At 36.6% G+C, this 24,921-nt stretch overlaps 1 protein-coding gene and 1 pseudogene across 1 annotated transcript in view; one reads left to right on the plus strand and one right to left on the minus strand.

The window, feature by feature from the left end:
• Positions 1-23,314, minus strand: part of BEND2 (BEN domain containing 2) — a 146,121-nt gene extending 122,807 nt beyond the window's left edge. The window contains exons 1-8 of the mRNA XM_074192794.1: positions 23,265-23,314; positions 22,421-22,851; positions 17,735-17,883; positions 16,932-17,003; positions 16,676-16,750; positions 14,492-14,596; positions 1,124-1,646; positions 230-430 (exon numbers count right to left, since the gene is read on the minus strand). Of these exons, the coding sequence (XP_074048895.1) occupies positions 230-430; positions 1,124-1,646; positions 14,492-14,596; positions 16,676-16,750; positions 16,932-17,003; positions 17,735-17,883; positions 22,421-22,851; positions 23,265-23,314 (1,606 nt within the window). The remainder of the gene's footprint in view (positions 1-229; positions 431-1,123; positions 1,647-14,491; positions 14,597-16,675; positions 16,751-16,931; positions 17,004-17,734; positions 17,884-22,420; positions 22,852-23,264) is intronic.
• Positions 23,315-24,571: 1,257 nt separating this feature from the next.
• On the plus strand, positions 24,572-24,669 carry LOC141492394 (U6 spliceosomal RNA; annotated as a pseudogene).
• Positions 24,670-24,921: the final 252 nt, after the last annotated feature.

Genomic DNA, 24,921 nt, shown 5'->3' on the forward strand with positions numbered 1-24,921 from the left:
GAATTAGCTACAGAGAAAAATCACAAGGATCTAGATCTAATAGCCAAATGAACTTTAATTCACAACAGATAAGTATTTTACTAAGATTTCTGTGTTACTCAGATCTAAATTTATTTTTAATAAATGCTAACCTTTATCAATGGAACATATCTTAACAAACTTAATTGTCCTCAAAATTTCACAAAGTTCCTAATTTGTAAAATTATTATTCTACAAATAACTTACATACCTCTTATTGCAGCAACTTTATTGGGATCTAAAGTTCTTCGACCCCGTGCACTGACGCCCATAATACTACACAACAGTGTTTCCTTGGGGAACAAAACTCGAACCAAGTAACGTGCTGCATACTTGGGTTTGGTCTTTTGGCGAGCTTTCATCAAGTATGTCCCAGGAACCTTTACATTCCTCTTTGGATCACCAATGTACTCTAAAAAATTAGATTCAAGGGGAACATTTAATTTTGGGGGGACACTAAAAGGTAATGGGCTAGGTGAAGCTCAAGTGAACAGAATTCTCCATTTTCTGTACCCAGACATTAATTTTTTTTATGCTTTTAAGTTTCTTATTCTATCACCTACTTTTTATTTTATGTTCTCTTTATTTGGTGTCTTCCTTATTGTCATGAATTTTTTCCCTTTTTTGTCCTGAACTACATTCTTTTAATAAAGCCCCTTGTTTATAATACCAAGCTAAATCTTTCTTGTTTCTAGCAGCAGCAGGATGTGTCATCAAGATCATCTCTCCCCCCACCCCACTTTTCTATTTCAAAACTACAGTCAAAAAAGCAATGGATAATCCTAAAAGTCTCTCCTACTTTTGCCAAATAATGAAGAAAAACATACTACTTAGAAGTGGTCTCAAAGATGTCTTAATCTTTGTTTTAAATTGAGATTTTTATAGAATGAATCTTTGGAAATGTATTGTTCCAAAATTAAATTATAAAGTTAGCCTTTATATGAAGGGAATTCCTTCATATACTGTGGACTGAACTTATCTCTGACATAAAGGATTCTGGTGGTAAAAAAAAAAAATCAGTCTTCTGAACAGAAATGTCACTTCTTGCTATTTCACTTTATGGATAAACTATAGAGATTCCCAGTGTGGATTGTTCAAAACTCACCAAAACTAGGATTGATGCAGACAGAAGATGAAAGGACTTCTTGACTAAGACTTGCATTTTCCTGTGAAGATGGGAAACCCATCATGACAGTAGTATTCCTTCCCACATAGGCTTCTGGTTTTGTTGGTACCATGGTAATTTTTACTGAAGAACATTTTCCAGCTGAGGTTGTATTTTCAACAACTGTGTCGACTAACTTGGATTGTAAAGAAACGTCAGGTATTTTGTCGGCTACTGCCGTGAACGGTTGATACAGTGAATGTGTAGAGACAATTGTAGGAAGAGGAGGACTCTGTCTGAGGCCTTGTTGCTGTGATTCAGTTTTAAGTGGTGTCTGAACAGACTTTCCCACAGAGTTGGTTTGAACATGATTTTGTGGTGGCATTACTACCAAAGATGGGCTAGGACCTCCCTGTCCAGGGGGAGAGATCTGAATGCTGGATTCCCTTTCCATTGGTTTTTGTGTTTGAATTTTTCCATGAGGTACATGATTAGAACTTCTATACGTAAATCCAATTGGCCTCTGAAATATTAGAGTAACATAAAACAATTCTGAGAAAAAGTGTAGTGAGAGGGAGTTAAATAAATGTTGGACCTCCAAATAAACATTTGTTTTAGCACCATGATTTATTGCTTAAAATGTATCTTTGGGAGGACCTTCAAGGTCATTTGGCACTCCTGCCCCCACCCCAAATATCAATTCCTCTATAAATATTAATAATAAATAGTAATTCACCCTTTGGTTGAACATTTCTAGTTACATTAGTCTTTCCATTTTCAAGGAGTTCAAATCATTGTAAGCTTTCATAAGATTGAATTGGTTTTAGTTCTTTGTCTTAGGAGTATTTTGGAATAAGCACAATTCTACTTCATAGCAGTAAATAATAATTTATTAAGTACTTAGTATGTGCCAGGCATTCTAGTAGGTGATAAAGACAAATATCAAATGAACTCTACCCTAAAGAAACTTACATTTTATAGGCAAGAAAAACATGTACATATATAAGCCTACAAAAAGAGATACAAAATAAATATAAGAATGAAGTCACTATCTGCTAGAAAAGGACAAGAAATCAGGAAAGGCCTCATGGAGAGGTGGCATCTGAGTTGAGCTTTGTAGGAAGCTAAATTCTACGAGATTATAGTGGGAAGAAGTACATTCAGGCAAAGATATACAAAGGCATGAAAATGGGAAGTGAAATATAATGCATAACAAAAAGCCAGAAGGACAGTTTGAACAAACCAAAGAGTTCAAAGAGAATAATCAGACAGATAGGGGAAGACTTTAAATGCCAAACAAAAGAATTTATATTTTAACTGGAAATAAGAGAGGGGGCTACTAGAGTTTAATGACTAGAGAAGTGGCATGTCCAGATGAATACTTTTGGAAAATCACCTTGACAATTGTATGAAGGATTAATTAAAGTGGGAGACTTGAGACAGGGCTATCACAACAGTTCAGGTGAAATATGATGAGAGACTAACCTAGAATGGTGACTGAATAAGTGAATTGAAGGGGAATGGATATGAGAGACAACTGTGGAAGTGAGAATTTTTAAAACTTGACAAATAAATAGATATGGAAAAAAAAGGGGGGGAGTAGAGTGAGACATTGAGGATGACTTCAAGATTGTGAATATGGGTAACTAGAAAGATGTTGTTAGTATCAATAGCTTCAGATAATTTCAATAAAGGGGTAAATTGTGGGGAGGGGGAAATGGTAAGTAGTTCTATTTTGGATATGTTGAGTTAGAGATTCCTATGGAACATCAAGTTCAAAACAACCAATAAGCAGTTTGGTGAGATCAGATTGGAGCTCAAGAGATTCGTATCAGATATATAATAAACATTTTTGGAGTAATTGAACTCATAAGAAATCAGAAGATCATTAAAAGAGGGAATGTGGGGGCGGCTAGGTGGCACAGTGGATAAAGCACCAGCCCTGGAGTCAGGAGTACCTGGGTTCAAATCTGGTCAGACACTTAATAATTACCTAGCTGTGTAGCCTTGGGCAAGCCACTTAACTCCATTTGCCTTGCAAAAACCTAACAAAGATGCGATATGGAGAGAAGAGGGCCTAGGAAAAAGCACTGGAGTAAGTACATACTTAGGCAATATGAATCCAGCAAAGACACTAGAAGAAACAGTTTAGAGAAGGTAGCTGCACAACCAAGAACAGGGTCATGAAAACTCAGAGAGGAGAGAATACCCAGGAGGAGAGGCTAATCAATTGTCAAATGTTGCAAGGATTTCAAGAAAGATGAAGACACTGAGTCCCAGCCCCCAAAACTTAGGAGAACGCAGGACTAGCTCTTACCTAAAAACAGTCACAAAATAGGCAGGAAATGTGAGCAATAAAAGAACCCGACTATAGAAAGTTATTATGGTGACAGGGAGAATTAAGGCAGATTTAAAACAGAACAATGTCAAAATACCTACATGTGAAGACTCAAAAAAATTGTAATCTGGTCTCAGGCCCAAAAAGACCTCCTAGAAGGGCTTAAAAAGAAAATTTAAAAAAATTAGAGAAAAGAAGAAAAATAGGGAAATGAGAATAATGCAAGAGAATTATGAAAAAAGAGTCAACAGTATGGAAAAAGATATCAAATGGAAAAGTACAAAAGTTCACTGTAAATACTAATTCCTTAAAAATTAGAATTGAGCAGGTAAAAGTTAATGGCTCAATACACTAAGATAAAATAAAATAAAAAGTAAAATAAAATGGAGGAAAATGTAAAATTTTTCACTAGAAAACTCAGAAGAGACAATTTAAGAATTAATGGAATAAGGGGCAGCTAGGTGGTATAGTGGATAAAGCACCGGCCCTGGAGTCAGGAGTACCTGGGTTCAAATCTGGTCTCAGACACTTAATAACTACCTAGCTGTGTGGCCTTGGGCAAGCCACTTAACCCCATTTACCTTGCAAAAAAAAAAAAAAACCTAAAAAAACCCTGCAAAAACCCCAAGAATTAATGGAATATTTGAAACTCATGATCAAAAAAACTAACAAAAAACCAAACCAAACCCTGGACAACATCCTTTCAGAAAATATCAAGGGAAACTTTCCTGATAAATGAGAACCAGAGAGTAAACTAGAAATTGAAAGAATTCACCTATCACCAACTGAAAGAGATGCCCTAATGAAAACTTCTAGTACTATCATAGTCAAATTCCAGGACTAACAGATCAAGGAGAAATGCAAACTAGAGATACACACACACACACACACACACACACAAACAAAAACAGGCATGTATATCATTAACAAAATCCAGCAGCAAGAGACAGAAAGATTCTATTTAAAATAAATGTAGAAAATACAAATACTTAGGAGTCTATCTGCCAAATCAAACCCAGGAGATATATGAACACAACTACAAAACAATTTTCACACAACAAATAAAATCAGATCTAAACAACTGGAAAAATGTCAATTATTCATGGGTACGCTGAGCTTAATGTAATAAAAATGACAATCTTGTCTAAGTTAAATCACTTACTTAGGCCATATCAATCAAACTACCAAAGAATTATTTTACAGTTACAAAAAACAGTAGCAAAATTCATGTGGAGAAATAAAACATCAAGAATATCAAGGGATTTAATTTCAAAAAATGCAAAGGAAGGTGGGGTCTAGCCATAAGAGATCTAAAAATATTATAAAGCAGCAGTTATCAAAACCATCTGTTACTGGTGAAGAAACAGAGTGGTGAATCAGTGGAATACATTAGCCACACATAACATTAAATGATGATAGTAATCTAACGTTTGATAAATTCAAACTTTTGAAACAAAATCTGCTGGGAAAACTGGGAATAGGTATGGCAGAAAATAGGTATAGACCAACATCTCACAACATCTTTGACCAAGATAAGGTCAAAAATAGTATATGATTTACAGATAAAGGGGGATACCATAAACAAATTAGAAGAACACAAAATGGTTTCTTTGTCAGATCTTAGCTAAGGTAAGAATTTAGGACCAAAGAAAATCTACAGGTCATTGCAAAATGCAAAATGGATAACTTTGATTCTATAAAATCAAAAGGTTTTGCACAAATAAAATCAATACAATCAAAATTAAAAGGAAAACAGAAAACGGAGGGAAATTTTTGCAACTGGTATCTCTAATAAAGTTCTCATTTCTCAAATATATAGAGTACTAAGTCAAATTTAAAACAACGACCAATATAATGATAATAATAATGACCAGTGATAAATAACAATCGAAAATATATCTATCTAAAAATATGCTCCACATCAAAAACAACTTTGAGATATCACCTTAAACCTCTCAGAATGGCTAATATATCAAAAAATGAAAATGATGGATGCTGGAGGTATGTGGAAAAACTAGAACACCAAGACATTGTTGATGGAGTTATGAATGATGCAACAATTCTGGAGAACAATTTAAAACTATGCCCAAAGGGCAGCTAGGTAGCATAGTGGATAAAGCACCGGCCTTGGAGTCAGGAGTACCTAGGTTCAAATTCGGTCTCAGACACTTACTTAATAATTACCTAGCTGTGTGGCCTTGGGCAAGCCACTTAACCCCATTTGCCTTGCAAAAAAAAAAAAACACCTAAAAAAAAAACTATGCCCAAAGGCATATATATATATGTGCATGCATACATACATATAGACTGACAGATAACTTGTGCATACCCCTGATCTAGCAATATTAATGCTGGGTCTATATCCAAAAGACATTAAAAAAAGGGGGGGAGGGGGAAAGTCCTATTTGACCAAAAGTATTTATAGCAGCTCTTTTTGTGATGACTAAGAATTGGAAATCAAAATGATGTCCATCAGTTGGGGAATGGCTAAACTATCTGTGGTATATGATGATTATGATGGAATAATAATATTGTGTTATAAGAAATGACAAATGCATTTAGAAAAACATGAACTTAAGTGAACTGAGAAGAAACAGGAAAATATAACACACAGTAACAGCAATATTGTATTATGAAGAACTGTGAATGACTTAGCTATTCTCAGCAATACAATGATCCAAAATAATTCCAAAGGATTTATAATGAAGCTCGTTATCTGCATCCAGATAAAGAAATGATATTATTTGAATACAGATTGAAACAAAGTATTTTTTACTTTCTTTTATTCAAATTGCCTTTTAAAAAAATGACTACATGTAAAACCTAGAGCTGATTCTTTACTATCTTGGGGAGGTAAAGGAGAGAAGAGAGAGAGAAGAAAAGAATTTGGAATTCAAAAACTTAAAAAAAACTGTCTTAATATGTTATTGGGGAAAAATAAAATATATTTTTAAAAAAGATTATTGGTAGATATATGGAGATCAATTTCTCTTGAGTGAAATGGCTGGAAGTAAAGACAGATTTCAACTGAGACATGAGTCAAAAGAGAGGAAGTAATAGTGTGAAATAGTCTTTTTTTTTCCTTAAGGAATTTACCTATGAAAAGAAGAAAAGATATAGGATAATAGCTTGAAAGGATGGCAGGATTAGAAGAGGTTAGTCCTCCCTTTCCCCCTCCCAATAACAACCCATTTATTATGTCTCACCAGACTCCATAATGGAAAGAGAGACGATAGGTTTAAATCACATCTCTAATCCTTATTACCTGTGTGACTTTAAGCAAGTCACTAAACCTGGCTGTACCTCAGTATAAATGAGAAGGCTGAACTGGAGAGCCTCTGAGGTGCTTTTGAGCACTCTAACTATATGCATATGAACTGCCTGCCCCTTATAGATCCCCCCCCCCCCTGCCTTCCAACACCTTCTACTAATCATTTTGGAATAAGGGGGTTTCTTTCTCAATCTGGTTAGCCTTCTCAAGGTATATTTCAGCTTGTCAATGTACCTAGCCCCATTCTTGGTCTAGGGTTTCATTAATGAAGCCTAAAATGTATTTGACTTTATCAGAAGTAATATCAGCTTGACTCATACTGAGCATGCAGCAAAAAAAAAAAATTTAAAAAAGCACATATTAGATTTTTTTAAATTATTCAATTTTTTTCAAACCTGAATTAATCTATGTATGTACTCCAAAAAAGAATGTGGTGTTAGGGGAGAGATAACACTTAAACAGAATCTCTGCAATCCTAGAGCTAAGGTCATTAAGAGTACACAGCACTACAGTTATAAAGACAGTACCATGCAATGTCTAATCAATCAATAAACAGCTCTTATTTTGTGCCACACAAGTGAAACACAACTGTACTTTCCTAAGTCTCAAAGTCACATTCTAACAGAAAGTGGCAAGTAGATAGGAGACTGGTCCTAGGCTCTTTGAAGGGAGCAGAAGGGATCAGGGAAGACTTCATGGAGAAGGTAGTGCTTAGATTCAGAGGAAACCAGGAACTAGAGGAGGCCGAGGTGAGGAGGGATAGTGGTCCAGGCCTGGGGGACAGCCAGGGTAGAGGGAGAGAGAAAGGAGGCAGGAGAGAAGACTGTAGGGCCAGGACCTGAAGCAATGTGTCAGAGTGCAAGAAAAGGGACCAGGGTATGAAGAGATTTAAAAGTCAGAAGTCTAGGGGTGGCTAGGTGGCGCAGTGAATAGAGCACCGGCCTTGAAGTCAGGCATACCTGGGTTCAAATTCGACCTCAGACACTTACTAATTACCTAGCTGTGTGGCCTTAGGCAAGCCACTTAACCCCATTGCCTTGCAAAAGCTTAAAAAAAGTCAGAAGTCTAAAGGGGGAGATAATAATTAATTAATGTGGGGAGGGAACAGAGAAGCAAGGAAATCTTGGTGAGACCTTAAAAGATGAATTGAGAAATGATGAAATAAAATAAAAGTTGGTTTGAGATTCAAGGGACTATCAGGGAAAAGGAGGATATTCTGGGCACTGAGAGCAGTCAGCAAGGGACCAGACATATGTATAGTGTTTTGGGTACAGAGACTAGAAACCAAAAAACCCCAATTAAATACCAAATTAGAAATTCTAAAAATTAAAGGAGAAATTAATATAATTGAAAACAAGGAAACTATTGAACTAATAAATAAAATGAAGAGTTGGTTTTATAAAAACAAAAACAATAAAATTGACAAACCTCTGGTTAATTTGATTTAAAAAAAAGAAAGAAGAAAACCAAATTGTTAGTATCATAAATTTAAAAAGGTGAACTCACCACCAATAAGTAGGAAATTAAAGTAATAATTCTGGATTTTGTCCAACTGTTAAATTTGATAATCGAAATGAAATGGATGAATATTTACAAAAATATAAGTTGCCCAGGTTAAATGAAGAGGAAATTAAATACCTAAATAACCTATCTCAGAAAAAGAAATTCAACAAGCCATTGCTGAACTCCCTAAAAAAAAAAATCTCCAGGGCCAGATTCATAAGTGAATTCTATCAAACATTTAAAGAACAATTGGCCCCAATTCTATATAAACTCTTTGGAAAAATAGGTGAAGACAGGAAGAGTCAACAGAGAAAATTATAGACCAATTTCCCAAATGAATTATAGATGCAAAAATCTTAAATAAAATCTTAGCAAAGCAATTACAACAAGTTATCACTAGGATAAATCACTATGACCAAGCAGGATTTATCACAGGAAGACAGGGTTGGTTCAATATTAGGAAAACTAAGCATAATTGGCTATATCAATAACAACAAAACCTATCAGAAATCATATGATTATATCAATAGATGCTGCAAAAACCTTTGATAAAATACAGCACCCATTCCTACTAAAATACTAGTGAACATAGGAATAAATGGATTGTTCCTTAGAATGACTAGTAGTATCTATCTGAAACCATCAACAAGCATATATGCGATGGGGATAAGCTAGAGGCATGCCCAATAAGATCAGGAACGAAATAAGGATGCCCATTATCACCACTACTATTAAATATTGTGTTAGAAATGTTAGCTTCAGCAATAAGAGAAAGGAAATGGAAAGAATTAGAATTGGGAAGGAAGAAACAAAATTCTCACTCTTTGCAGGTGTCATGATGGTAAACCTAGAGAATCCCAAAAACCTACTAGAAACAAATAGCAACTTTAACAATGGTGCAAGATATAAAATAAACCCTCATGAATCCTCAGCTTTTTTATATATTAGTGGCAAGATACAGCAGCATGAGCTAGAAAGAGAAATCCCATTCAAAGTAACCTCAGACAATATAAAATGCCTGGGACTCTACCTGCCAAGGCAGACTCAGAAAACTCTATGAAAACAATTACAAAATACTTCTCACACAAATAAAAATCAGATTTAAATAATTGGGCAAATATCAACTACTCATGGATAGGCCGAGCTAATATAATAAAAATAATAATTCTACCTAAATTAAAATTCTTATCTACTGCTCTATCCATCAAAATTCCAAAAAAATTATTTTAATGAGTTAGAAAAAAGTATAAGTAAATTCATATGGAGAAAAAAAAATCAAGAATTTCCAGGGATTTAATGAAAAAAAGGGTAAAAGAAGATGGCTTAGCCCTACCAGATCTAAAATTATATTATTAAAGCATCAGTCATCAAAACTGTCTGGTATTGGCTAAGAAATAGAGTGGTACATCAGTGGAATAGACTAGGTGCAATAGCAGGAAATGATTATAGCAATCTGCTGTTTGATAAACCCAAAGAGTCCAACTTCTGGGATAAAAACTCTCCAATAAAAACTGTTGGGAAAATTGGAAATGGCAGAAATTTGTATTAGACCAACATCTCACACTCTACACCAAGATAAGATCAAAACAGGTGCAGGATTTAGACATAAAAAAACAATATTATAAGCAACCTAGGAGATCAAGGAATAGTTTACCTGTCAGATCTAGGGAAAGGGAAGAAGTTTATGACTAAGGAAGAGAAAGAGATGGAGAACATCATTAAAACAAACTAGATGATTTTGATTACACTGAATTAAAAAGCTTTTGCAGAAACCAAACCACTGTAATCAAGATCAAAAGAAATGTAGTAAACTGGGAAACAATTTTTACAACTAGTATTTCTTTTCTTTTCTTTTTTTTTAAGGTTTTTGCAAGGCAAACGGGGTTAAGTGGCTTGCCCAAGGCCACACAGCTAGGCAATTATTAAGTGTCTAAGACCAGATTTGAACCCAAATACTCCTGACTCCAGGGCCGGTGCTTTATCCACTATGCCACCTAGCTGCCCCACAACTAGTATTTCTGACAAAGCATTTATTTCTAAAATATATAGAGAATTGAGCTGTGAACTCATCCAACCTTTCTGGAGAGCAATTTGGAATTATGCCCAAAGGGTTATAAAAATTTGTACTACTGGGTCTATATCCTGAAGAGATCATGGAAAAAAAGGGTAAAAACATCACTTGTACAAAAATATTCATAGCAGCCCTATTTATGGTGGCAAAGAATTGGAAATTGAGTGAATATCCATCAATTGGGGAAATGGCTAAACAAATTGTGGTATATGTATGCGACGGAACACTATTGTTCTATTAGAAACCAGGAAGGATGGGAATTCAGAGAAGCCTGGAAGGATCTGCATGACCTGATGTTGAGCAAGATGGGCAGAACCAGAAAAACATTGTACACCCTAACAGCAACATGGGGGTGATGATCAACCTTGATGGACTTGCTCATTCCATCAGTGCAACAACGAAGGACAATTTTGAGCTATCTGTGATGGAGAATACCATCTGTATAGAAAGAAAGAATTGTAGAGTTCAAACAAAGACCAAAGACTATTATCTTTAGGTTTTTTTTAAAAGTTACCTTATTATGTAATTTTGCTTAAGGATATGATTTATCTCTCATCACATTCAATTTTGATTAATGTATAGCATGGAAACAATATAAAGACTATCAGACTGTCTTCTGTGAGGGATGGGGGGGAGAGAAGAGAGATTGGGGGGAAAATTATAAAATTCAAAAAACAAAAAAAGAGACTAGAAACCTGGTTATGGACAAAATGTGGAAAAGAATATGAAAAGCTCTAAAGGTAGATTGGGAAGGACTTTAAATTCCAAGCAGAGAAATATGAATTTTACCCAAAAGGCAATAGGGATCTTCTGAGAAGTGATATATGGAAGTCTATGTACATGAAGAAGTTCATATATAGAAAGAAGTCGGATGAAGGACAGGCAGAAGGGCAGTGGTCACTGCAATGCCTCTTTAGGTTCTAGGAATTTCAATGTACTGTTGTCATGAAGGCCTTGTGCTAGGTCCATGGTACAGGGAACAAAAGAGAGATGCAGCAGCTGCCTAACCATGTTGCCTTCTTACTATACTTGTGCACTTTGTTTTATTAATATCTTTTTTATTTATTTTTAAATTTTCATCCATTTGTACATGCGTATTTCCAAGTTACCCATCACCTTTTCTCCCTACCCCCCTCCCCTCAGTAGGGAACAGTCAGGTTAGCATTGTACATACATATTTTGTTAAACATATTTACAAATTAGTAATTTTTGGCATGATGAATTAGGATTAAGGGAAAGAGATACATAAGAGACAATTTTTATAAAGTGTTCATGAGATGTGGTAAGGGTGTTTTTTTCTGTGTTTTCTTTTATTTTGTTTTTCTTCTTCTGGTTGGTGATAACATAGTCCATAACCAGTCTAATACAGCTGTCCTAGCTCTCTGGACTGTTGAGAGGAATTGCTTCCATCAAGGCTGTTCATTTTGCATTACATTGATTAGAATGTGTACACTGTTCTCTTGGTTCTATTCCCTTCGCTCAGCATCAGATCCTGTAAGTCATTCCTTGCTTCTCTAGAGATGGACCATTCATGGTTTCTTATAGAACAATAATATTCCACAGTATTCATGTACCATTAACTTGATTAACCATTCCCCAATTGATGGGCATCCCCTCCATTTCAAATTCTTTGCCACTACAAAAAGAATTGCTATGAAAATTTTGGAAAATGTTGGACTTTTCCCCATTTTTTATAATTTCTTCTGAATATAGTCCAAGAATTGGAATTGCTGGGTCAAAGGGTAAGAGGTTTTATTGCTCTTTGGACATAGCTCCATATTGCTCTCCAGAAAGGTTGGATCCATTCACAATTCCACTAGCAAGGCATCGATGCCCCAATCCTTCCACAACCTAACACTGACCAGCTTCCCTTTTCTCATCTGGACTAATCTAATAGGTATGAGATGATACCTCATTGTTGTTTTAAATTTGCATTTCTCTAACCAATAGTGATTTGAAGCATTTTTTCATGATTACATATAGTCTTAATTTCTACACTTGAAAACTGTCTGTTCATATCCTTTGACCATTTATCAATTGAAGAATGACTTGTGACCTTATAAATTTAATGCAATGCTCTATATATTTTAGAAATGAGACTTTTATCAAAACTTCTGAAGGTTATTTCACAGCTTTCTCCTTTTTTTCTAATTTTGGCAGCACTGATTTTATTAGTGCAAAAACTTTTTAATTTAATACAGTCAAAATCACTCATTTTGAAGTTTATAATGTGTACTAATTCTTGTTTGGTCATAAATTTATCCCTCTTCTATACATCAAATAGAGAGTGTATTTTCTAGCCTATTAATTTATTTGTGGTATCGCTCTTTATGTCTAAATCCTGTACCCATTTTGACCTTATTTTGGTATAGGGTGTAAGATGTAGATCTATGCTTAGTTTTTGCTATACTATTTTCCAGTTTTCCCAACAATTTTTGTCAAATAGTGAGTTCTTATCCCAGAGGCTGATGTCTTTGAGTTTGTCAAATAGTAAATTGCTATAGTCATTTACTGTAGTTTCTTTTGAACCAATCCTAATCTACTGATCCACTACTCTATTTCTTAACCAGTACCAGGTAGTTTTGAAGACTGCTGCTTTATAGATCTGGTAAAACTAGGTCACTTTCCTTTACATTTTTTTTTATCAGTTCCTTTGCTATTCTTGCCCTTTTGTTGCTCCAGATGAATTCTGTCACTATTTTTTGTAGCTCAATAAAGTAGTTATTTGGTAGTTTGATTGGCATGGCACTTGCACTTTGTTTTAAACATTAGCACAGAACTTAATATTTACTTACGGCTTTTAAACTCTGTATTGTTAAATATGGTGCATTATTACAAGTTATTGAGATTTTGCCTTTAATTTAATCATCTTTGTTGTTGTTCAGTTGTTTTCAATACTGTCTGACTCTTTAAGACTCATTTGTGGTTTTCTTGGCAAAGATACCGAAGATACCGCAGTTACCTTTTCCAGCTCATTTTATAAAATAGGAAACTGAGGAAAATAGAATTAAGTGTTTTGCCCAATCATATAGCTGAGTAAATGTCTAAGACTAGATTTGAACTCAGGAAGATGAGTCTTCCTGACTCCAGGGTAGGCACTTTATCCACTGCGCCACTCAACTGCCCTAATTTTGTCTAAATCCAAAGCTTCCCAGTTTTGTGTGATGCACAGATCTGATCAAGTCACCCTCATCAAGGTCCTAATCCATACTACTGATAAAAATGATGAACAGAAAAATATTGTAGCAGCATTATTGGCAAATGTCCTTTAAATTGACAGTCAGTGTTCTCTGGGTCTCATCTTCAACTGTTTGCAAATATACTTAATTTTACTCTCATCAGATGATCATTATGAAATACCTATTTTTTTTTTTTTGCCAAAAATCCTACTTCCAGTTTAGTAACTCAGCAGAAAAAAATGGATTACTTCTCAATACCTAAATAGTCCAGGCAGGTCACATTGGGGGGCCTATACTAGAGTAGTGGTAAGGGGAATACACAGGAGAAAGGAAATAATATCACAGAAGTGAATGGAACTTAGAAAATGGTTAATAGTGAGAGCTAAGGGCAATAAAAGGTAGCACCAAATTTTCAAGCATGGAAATTGGGTTAATGATGGTACCACTGAGAGGAATAGGGAAGTAAGAAATAAAAGGATTAAGTGAGAGATACTAAATTTTCTTTCAAACATGTTGAATTTGAGGTTCTGACAGGACATTCAAGAGGGCAACAGGCAGTTGAAGACACTGATCTAGAGTTCAGTAGAAAGGTCAAGGCTGGACATATAGAATTAGGATCATCTCCAACAAGGTAAAAGCTGGCTGTGGGAAAGAGAGAGAGAGACAGAGAGAGAGAGAGACAGAGAGAGAGAGACAGAGAGAGAGAGAGAGAGAGAGAGAGACAGAGAGAGAGAGAGAGAGAGAGAGAGAGAGAGACAGAGAGAGAGAGAGAGAGAGAGAGAGAGAGAGAGAGAGAGAGAGAGAGAGAGAGAGAGAGAGAGAGAGAGAGAAGGGCCAACTATGCATGCAGAGATAAATATCAAGAGGAAGAGGAACTTGTAAAGAAGCAATAAGAGAGTAAGAAAAAAAGTCATAATGTTAGCTCTGGATCATTTATACTAGCCTGATGTCTTCAGGAACACTGGGGAATTTATAATGACTGTAAAAATATTATTACTACACTTACAGGTTTGAGAAGCAATGGCTTCATCCGATTACGCTGCATTTCTGAAACTTTTCCATGAAGCAGATCAAACTTCTTATCTAGTTTCTGGATTGCATCATACATTGCCTAATATAATAAAAATAATTTGGTGGTTATTGTTTCAAAAGTAAAAGTCTTAAAAATGAAAATTCCATTAAAACCAACTTATACTAGGTGAACCTAGGAAATCCTTATTAAAGATTTAATCTTATCATTAACCACCTTATTTCATACAGAATTATGAATATTTAAAGATGAAAAGGACCTGAGAAATCACCAACTTAAACACTTCACTTTTACAGATAAAAAATCAAAGTTAAAGTAACCTACTCATTAACATCAGTACAAGTGCTATCAGAAACTTGAATTTACTATAAAGGATTTTTTCAAGCACTAAAGAATTTCTTAATACTGAAGAATAAATATTCTTTAACACCTATACCAATCAGCTTCATGACTGAGTACTTTCACATCTCTGAATGTTAAAGCATTATATAGCTTTCTGAAGTCATACAGGTCTTAGTGTTGCCCAAGAAATGAATTATAACATAACCCAACTCCCCATGATCTATTTTGTTAGGTCCCATAGATTCTAGGATTAAATATACCTCCTTACAGAACTCATCCAGTACTACCACTCACTTCCAATTGACTTTGTTCCTTTCATGATAGCATTGTATAGACCAGGATACAGTTTTCTTATATTCATATATATCCATATTTAGTATGGTTTTTCATTTTATATACTACACACACATATAAACACATCCATACATAAGGATCGTATATGCAATCAAATATAATACAAAAAGATATGAAGAAATAGCTAACTTAGGTGGAAATCATGTCTCATTCTGTATCTGTGGCAGCTAGACTAGTTCTAGTTAGGAATAAAGACCTAGGTGTGTCTTCTTGTCTAAAGTGATCCTAGAAGAGCTTGTGCAGGCCCTCTGATCCTTTCTGATCAGAAATCAATGAAAATGTAGTAGGTTTAGCTATGTTCTATAGCAGATGAAAATGGCCTGCCTCAAAAGCAGTCATTTTTCTCTAAAGAGATATAACTTAAGATCTAACAATCAACCATATTTCTGCATGCAATAATATCAATACTACATTGGAACAGTTCTTTTAAGACTATTGTGCTATAAGGAATGACAAACAGGATGGTTTCAGAAAAACCTGGGAAGATTTATATGAACTCTCTGTGAAGGGAAGTGAGCAGAACCAGGTGGACATTGAACCCAGTAACAGCAATATTGCAAGGATGAAAACTGAGAAAGACTTAGTTATTCTGATCTAGACACTGATCTAAAACAATTCCAAATGATTCATGATAAAAATGCTATCCCTCTGAAGAGAGAAAACTGAAACTCTGAATGCTTTTATTGAAATATATATTTTTACTTTATTTTTATTGTTTTTTACATGTGTTTTCTTTTGTAGCATGGTTAATAGTTTGTATGACCTCACATGTATAACTGAAATCAAAGTGCTTGCCTTTTCAAAGAAGTGGGAGGGAGAGGAAGAAGGGAAAGAACTGGAACAGAAAATTATCTAAAACGGTTAAAATTATTTTAAATATAAGTGGGAAATATTTAATGAAATAAAAAAAGAAAAAAAGCACTTTTAAATTTCAAAGAATTTAACACCTCATTTTATCTTAGAGATCTTATCCAATGTATCCATCTAATCTTATCTACATAGTGAATCTTTTTGTAATACAATCAAAATTTTATATGTACATAATTTTTATCTTTGCAACAAATTGTTTTTATTTTTCGAAAACCTTAATGGACCACTATTTTGCTTTAAGATGGCAGAATGATTTTCAAACAAGATTTCTCATTTACAGTCAAACCAAAATTGATTAAAATCAGTAATTTTAAAGAGTAGAACAAAAAAACCCTGAAATTTTATGAGTTCTAACTGAAAAAGACCTTACTTTATTGCAACAAAGATAGTTTTACTAAAATGAAATGGTAAAGTAGATTACTGTATAATTACTGTTTAATCTAAGTTGATATACTTTATATTGCTAATTAGAAATAAGAAAAATCTATGCATGTCCTGATTTAACAAAGTTCTAATTAACAGTAAAATGATATTACATGAGATACAGAATTTTTTAAGGTTTTAGAATTATCTAAGGATTCATAAATTTGATACCTGGCAATAGTTCAGGACTTCAAGGAGTGTTTTTTGATAATCTCCTGTGTAGGATGCTTCAGATACAACACTACCCTGTTAAGATTACAAAAGCAGACAATTGATATTTAATATCATAAAAGATCAAATGAAGCATTCTACAAAACTCATTACTTCATATTGTATGATTTTTTTACCCAGCAAAAAACATGAACCTCAATCCTTTTCTTTAAGATGATAAATAAATTCTTAGCAATTAGTAATTTAAATTACTTACACATTCAAAATCTGGTTCATATTCATATACAACACTTCCACTATTCTCATAATTAGGTTCTTGAACACTCATCTAAGAAAAAACATATTAGAAAATTAAAAGATCAAAGGAAAAGTTGAAGAAAAGTTCAAGATAACTGTAAGCTTTGAAGATGCTCTAAGAAAAGCCTGTTTATAACATCAAATAGAAAAGACTCTGACTACTTCAAAAATACATGAAAAGGTATACTTGTAGAAATATTTTCTCATTAACACTTCCACAGTTAAGGAACAGAAGAATTAACTCCTTACATACTTCAAATTATTAACAAAACCAATATAACATAACCAGAATGTGTCTTAATACCAAATATTTCATTGAATGCCAAGAATACAGTCCATATAGATGATTTTAAGAAGCAAATCAAATAGTGCCACCCAGTGGGAACAAAGGAAACAACTTGAATCCTTATTCATCAGTATCTAAAATTATATAATGGAAAAATTCTTATCTGTCAGGAATAGACTCAAAAAAAGTTGAAGCAAATGTCTTTGTAGCTCTAACTCTTCTCAAGCTATATAGCAGAAAAATCACTGACTTAGCAATGTGACAATACTAACTGAACAACTAGAATAGTTCAACAATTTACCCAAAGAATTAAAAACTATCTTTCTAAAGTAATTAAATCAATTCTGTTTAAGTCACCATTACTGATACTAGCTTAAAATTGTTATAATAGTTGAGAAAAAGAAAAAAAAATCCAAATCCAGAATAGGCTTTAGTAATACATGATACAAAGAAAAGGCAAATTTTGAAATACATACTATATTATTTTCCACTGCAGAGGCAACTCGTCTTCTTTTATGTAAAACCAGAAACTCTGTTTCCTCTGTGTTGTGACCATTTCTCTTTATTTCCAATGGATGTTTTATTTGTGAAACTACTTGGTTTCCCAGTAGTGATATATGTTCATCTGAAAAATCAAGATAGAAAATTGATTTATATATCTATTATATAAATCTGGCTGGCTAAATAGAATTCAAATTGAAAACTGTTCTAATCCTATATTCCTAGAATATCAAAGAAAAGAAGTAAAGGTCCTTTATATACAAAAGTACTTATACCAATTATAACATTCAAGTGAAACCACTCTCAGTAAAGGTACTAATTGGTAATTAACTGCTAAATCTGATGGCCTTTTCTCATTTCTCATCCCTAATCTTTCTGCAGCATTTGATATTTCTAGACCACTCCCTCTTCTTCAGTTTCCCCAAAGCTATAGTTTCTCTTCTGACCTGTCTGCCTCTTCTTTCTTGTGCTTCACGCTAGATAAGCATTGAAATCTTTTCCCCTAACTATGGATATTCCCCAAGGCTCTTACCCAGGCTCTAGTCTCTTCTCTTTCTCTCTAGTTTTTTCCTTTTGGTGATTTCATCAGTTCACAAGGATCAATTATCATCTCTAAGCAGATGGTTCCCAGAGCTATATTATATATTCAGACATTCCTTAATGCCAAATTGGGAAGAGCAATTGGAATTAAATCACAAGTAGTGGTAGAGGGAAATACAAATTTACAGGGTGACTAGAGATCTAATTCTGCCAGATCATTCCAGGTGCATTTAAGGAAGGAATAAGAGGTTAACAGAGATCAAAAACAGAAAAAAAAATCTGTCAAGATTTAGTAAATCATTTTCACTATCAATAACTGCAAAACTACTACATTTGAACATCATACTCCCTGGAGTACTGCAAAATGAAGTAAAAATGGCATTAAAGAAAAAAGAATGAATAGACATCATCCATCCATACATACATACTTACTTACTGCAGACTTTCATGAGTTTGGCTTTAATAAAGAATTAAACTAACATGTGTTAGCCTCCATAGTTTGGTCTTAAGAAAGAACAGAGAGAATTAGGTTAACATACACATTTATTTAGTGGGATTTTTGGAGAGGCATTCTTATAGAACTGAAACAAAATTAAGATGGGTCAGAATTGATCATCCCATCAAGGGAGTGACCCTCAACTCAGGATGCTGGGCAGAGTCAAGAGGTGCTATCAGGAATTTCAGGGGCAGCTGGGTGGTTCAGTGGATTGAGCAATGGCCCTGGAATCAGGAGGAGCTGAGTTCAAATTTGACCTCAGATGCTTAATAACTGCCTAGATTGTGACCTTGGACAAGTCACTTAATCCCACTGCCTTAAATAAATTTTTTTTAAAAAAAGGAATTTCATTAGGTTAGGAGGAGTGCCCCCCACAACTCAGAACCTCTGTGCTTTATCAGTTCCACTAAAGATCTCCACAAAGCATGGGCAATGTCCCTCATCTGTGCCATCCTGTGACTTGATACAATAGGGAGACTGATACTTGTTACAAACAAAATGCATATTTATTTTTAAATGACATCATCATACACATACACATATAAAACAGTTCATATATGAAGCATGGACTAAAGGCAGCATGATCTTGAAAGCACAAAGAATTCTCAAGATTTTTGAGGAATAGTATCAAATGGCTTGAAAAGCATCATGGATATCATTACTTCTAAAAAAGTATGAGGGTATTGACCCATATCTATTTTCTCATCTTTATAAAATCTTTATGAGAATGATTTATGGATATATTGGGAGCATCCTTGAAAACACAAGAAAACAATGAGGCTTTCATAAAGGATATTCTATTACAAACCAGATGTTTTTAGTAAGAAAATTGACTAAAAGGTGCAGAGAATTCAAAAGCCTAATGCTGGGTTTTTTTTTTAACTTCCATCTGATTATGTAAAGTAAAATGCCTACTTAAAATTTTCTCCTCTAACAAGATTTCTCCCTGGCATATGGTAAGATTATTCAAGTCTTTTTGATCACTTAGCATTTATTGTTGTTGCTGTTCAGTCATGTCTAACACTTCAAGATCTCATTTGGGGTTTTCCTGGCAATGATAATGGATTGGTTTGCCATTTCTTGCTCCAGCTCATTTGATACATGAGGAAACTGAGGCTAGGAGGGCTAAGTGATTTGCCCAGAGGCAGAAGCTAGTAAGTGTCTGAGGTCAAACCTGAACTGAAAAGGATGAATCTTTCGGACATTAAGCCTGGCACTCTATCCACTGCACCAGCCACCTAGCTGCTCTAATATTTATTAAACAATAACAAAATTTAAGGCATGGTAATGGAAAATTAAAATAAAAAAACATACAACAGGTCCTGGCCTTAAGCAGCATTAATTTTATAAGGGGTCAGAACATATTTTTTTGGGTTCTCTCCCTTAATGTATGATATTCTTTGTTGTGAAGAATTATATAAACTGAACATTTCTGTTGGCAGGAAAGAAAAGGTTCCTGGACTAATAAAACAATTAACTTGAAGATTTTTCACCACTTCTCAAGCCTAACATTTTACTTTTCCGGACTGAAGAAATAAGTGCTTGAGCTTCTGAGGGCAGGGCTGCTCTTCTAACTTAGCCTGTGCTAAACTGGGAAAAACAGGCATTAAACCATGTGTGAAATCTCAGAATTCTGAGAGACAAACACAGAGAACAACTAATTTAAGCAAATAAGGAAGGAGTGTGTGTATTTCCAAAGGGCACAAAGATTAATTCCCTAGATGGAATCAGGATTTAGAGTTAGAAAGGCCCTTACAGATCATCTAATCTAATATGATTTTATAAATCAGTAGACTGAGGCCCACAGATGAGATAAAATGATTTGTCTAAAATCTCACAACTATTAAGTAGCAGAGCTAGTTAAGTGAGGATAGATACTCTTGTTTGTGCGAAACACTGCACATCAAGCCCCAGAACACTGAACCTTCTAAATACAATCAATAACCACTCAGGAGAATCAAAAGCATTCACAAAGAAAAAAATCAAATGGATGAAAAATATCCATTATTCAGATTACAGCCAATTGGAGGAGTATGATATTGATTAGTCCATATATATATGATATATATATATATATATATATTTATGTATCTTGGAAAAATACCTCAGCTGGACACTGAATAGGAGGCAGAGAGAAGGAGGGATTACATTTGTGAAATCATGTAAGATCCTAAGCTTCTTTCTGAAACCAAAAACTCATCATTTTAACACTGAAATTCTTCTGCTGATGTTGTATGAATCATAGAACCATCAGTCTCTGAAAAATCACCACTGCTGGTAACCCAAAGTACAACAGTAAGATATTTGGAAGGGATATGTGGAAGCATTCTGCTCTTGACAAAAGGCAAGATGATTCAGTGGAAAGAGCAATGGATTTGGTGGCTTCCCCTTTCCGGGCCTTAGGTTTCTCCCCTGTGAAATGGAAGGAAGGACTGGCCTGGATCAGAGGTGACACTTTATTTTTCTTCATGTTTAGCCTTTGTGTCCCTACACATAGTAATAGAAGTGTCAGACACCAGGTGTCAAATACACAACAGTGAAACTGGGGAATAGCTGAAAACATAATGTTAATATAGGTGGTTTTCTAGGTTAACATGCAACCCATTTTTAGAAATTTATTATTTGCAAGGTAATGGGGTGAAGTAACTTACCCAAAACCACATTTTAGAATGAATTATTTTCATAATTTCTTTATAATGAATTATTATAAGTAATTCTTTCGTGTCTGAGGTGGAATGCGAACTCGGGTGGTCCTAGCTCCAGGGGAGCGCCGGCGCGGCCCCCAGCGGCCCCCATGCTGCCGGAGGGCACAGGCGGGCGGGGTCTGTTTCCGGCCGAGTCTGGCAGCATGGGACGGGATGCTCAATCCCCGCAATGGTTGGGTTTAGAGGCAGCCCCGGTCCTTCGCACTCGGTCGGGGTGGCTCCGGGAGGCGTTCCCTTGCCATTCACTTGGCCTCTCTTGGGGTCTCAGCCTCCATGCGGGGCGGCGGCGAAGCGTTTCAGGCCGTTTCCCACCATCTAAAACCCCCATGGGCTGGCTCGGCGGGCGGCACCAGCAGGCCGACCCTCCACTGCAGCTGGGCACCTTGTGGGCCTCGGGGCGCCCCCGCCGGGGAGTCCAAGGCGCCCGCCCAAGGGCTGGCTCCCCTCCAGCCACGCGCTTCCCTCGTCTCCACGCGAACGCGGAGGGTACGGGCGGGCGGACACGGAGCGCGCAAGCGCACTTCCAACTCTCTCCCGGTTCTGTCCGGTATCTCTTCCGGGTCACGAACTCTGATTTCAAACTCCGAGGAATACAGCCCGGAGTGAGGGGAGGTGGGAGGAAGAGGACCAAGACGGAGAGGATTCCCACCCAATAGGAAAAGGCATCCAGGCGCGAACCCCCCCCCAGCAACAGACCCTACTCCGGACCAATCGGCGGCCTCGACACACCCCCTTCCCTGGCCTGGCCAATCCAGAGGCGGCGCCGAGGAAAGGGGCGGGAGCTGGCGAGCTTCTTTCGAAGCGTTTCCTTAGGGCCGTGGCGAAAGATGACCGGGCGTTTTTCTTCCCTTCCCTTTGGCCGCAAGGAGGAGGAGAGGAGTCACGGCCGCCCCGCCACCCGCAGTGCAGCACGGCTTTACCTGGCTCCTCGGACGCGTCTGGGTGCTGGCGCTGCATGTTCCGCCGCTCCGGCTCGGTCTCGGCGCGGCCACGGGCTCGGCTTTCCGTTGGCACAGGTGGGTGGGGCGGGAAGATGGCGTTGAAACGGAAGGGGCTCGACGGGCGACGTGAGCACCGAACTCGTTTCAGCCTCTGCGGCTGCGCAGTGGTGCCCGCCGCCAACGGTCCCCAGCGGGCGCCGCGAAAGGCCCCGGAAGTCCGGCGGGCCTCCGCTCGGTGCTGCCCCGCGCCCGGCCTGCCCCGGCTCCGGGTGTCTCCTCGCTGGTCTTGCCCTGCCCCCGCCCCGGGCGGCAGCTGCGGGCCACCAGGTCGGCGACCACCCTTCCTTACCCACCCTCCCAGAAGCAGGAACAGAGGAAGTGGCGGGATTTCGGCCGCGCGCCGGTGTGATCTTCAAAGCGAAGAAAGCCCCCTTGTTACAGCCGTGCAGCTGGAAGACCTGAGTTCAAATGCGACCTCGGACTCTTTCTAGCCGGATGACCCTGGCAAAGTCCCTTAACCTCTGCCTTAGTTTTTTCAACTGTGAAAAGGGGGGAGGCAGCCAGGTGGCGAAGTGGATAAAGCACCTGGAGTCAAGAGTACCTGGGTTCAAATCTGCCCTCAGACACTTAATTACCTAGCTGTGTGGCCTTGGGCAAGCCACTTAACCCCGTTTGCCTTGCAAAAACTTAAAAGGGGGAAGGATAATAGCCCCCGACTCTTGAGTTGTCTTGAAGATCAAATGAGATCATTGTAAAGTGTTAACAGTGTCTGTATTATATGTGTTACCTACGTGAATTGTGCAGTTCTTATCCCTGACCCAACCTTTTTGCTAAATAAACACAAAGATGTGAAGCCAAAATCTTGTTTTTCATGGCTCCAAATAAGCGTTTAATAAGAACCTAATATGTAAAAACATATTTTTTTATGGAGCAAGCTACTTCCCAGAGTGATAGAAAGAAGGTGGGGGGAAGATAAATTTAAGAACAATGGTATTTAGACCTATGGAAGCAGTTTAATAATATGGTCAATGACTGGATGAAAAACTAGGAAGTCAATCATCTTTCTGGTTTTGTCGTTAATTCTGGGCAAGGTACAATCTCCCTTTGGATCTGTTTATTAAGTGTATATGGGCAAGGCACCATTCTACCTCATGAAAATACAAAAAATAATGATAATAAAGAAATCTGCTCTTGAGAAGTTTGCATCCTACTGAGTCAGGGTCAGTAAACCTTCTTTATGTACCTATGGTGTGCCAAGCATTTCCCCTAAGCCCTGTGGATACACAAAAAGGAATGAGACAGTCCTGGCCTTTAAGGAATTCACGGTATAATGTGGGAAGACGACATATAAAGAACTGGAAAACTGAGATGGGAGAAGGACCCAGAACGAAGTCTTGTAGCCCTGGTAGGAAGGAGATGTGAGTTAGAGAAGTTGATTCCATCTTGTAGATGATGGGTTTCTGGAGGTAAAGTCCAGGAGAGCAGCTAGGGAGGGAGGGAAGGTAGGAATGATGCACTAGATCCCCTCCTTAAATGGTGGGGAATATGGGAGTTGTTTTGGCTATCACCTACAATAATTGGAGGGAGGGAGATGCCCCAAAGACTGGCTACCAAGGAGTTCTCGGTTTTAGAGTTGATGTTTGCTTGTAGGATGATCTGAAATCCAGATCAGTCAGGTGGGAAATGAGGTTTATAAAGTGAGGAATTTGATTTAAGATTCTATCCATTTGGAAAATATTCTGCTGCTAAAATCAGGAAAGCATAAATAACTACAAAGAAAATAGTATTCAGAATCTTGAGGAAGAAAATCAAGAGAAAGAAAAAAACCAAGAACCCATGAAAAAAAAAGAGGATAAGCATAAGCAAAAACTCTGGCTTAAACAGACCTTGTAACCCATTCTATTTATTCCATCAGTTTCATAGTTTAAATGCTATGCAACTCCTGAGGATTCTTCCAGAAAAAGACCTAATCAACAGCAACTGAGGAATAAAAGTCTAAATTAGTATTACATCTTAAGCTCGATATTTCCTGGCTACCCAAGCTCTATAAAGAGAAGTAACCTGTGGAGAAGTACTTACAACAAATTTGGAAATAAGAGCAATAAAATACCTCTAGGGAAGGAAACCACTGCTTGCATGTATGTACTGATATTGGAACAATACAGAGATTAGCATGGCCCCTATGCAGCAAGTTTGACATGTAATTACATAAGACAATCCATATTATTAGATAAATTGGAACCAAAAATAATATTCATTTCAGAAAAAAAGAAATGTAAATTTGTTCCCTTAGAGTGGTATTGAACTCAAATAGAAATGAAAACCACTAAACTTGATGACATATAGGCCAAATATTGACTAGAAAATCACCTGTTAACATAATCTATGTTTAATTGTAACTTTATTTTGTTAAATGTTTCTCAATGACATTTTAATCTGATTCAGGTCAGACTCAGGAATGTTGTAAGTCATATGTTTGT

The sequence above is a fragment of the Macrotis lagotis genome, chromosome 6 (assembly GCF_037893015.1).
Source record: "Macrotis lagotis isolate mMagLag1 chromosome 6, bilby.v1.9.chrom.fasta, whole genome shotgun sequence".
Classification (NCBI taxonomy): Eukaryota; Metazoa; Chordata; class Mammalia; order Peramelemorphia; family Peramelidae; genus Macrotis; species Macrotis lagotis.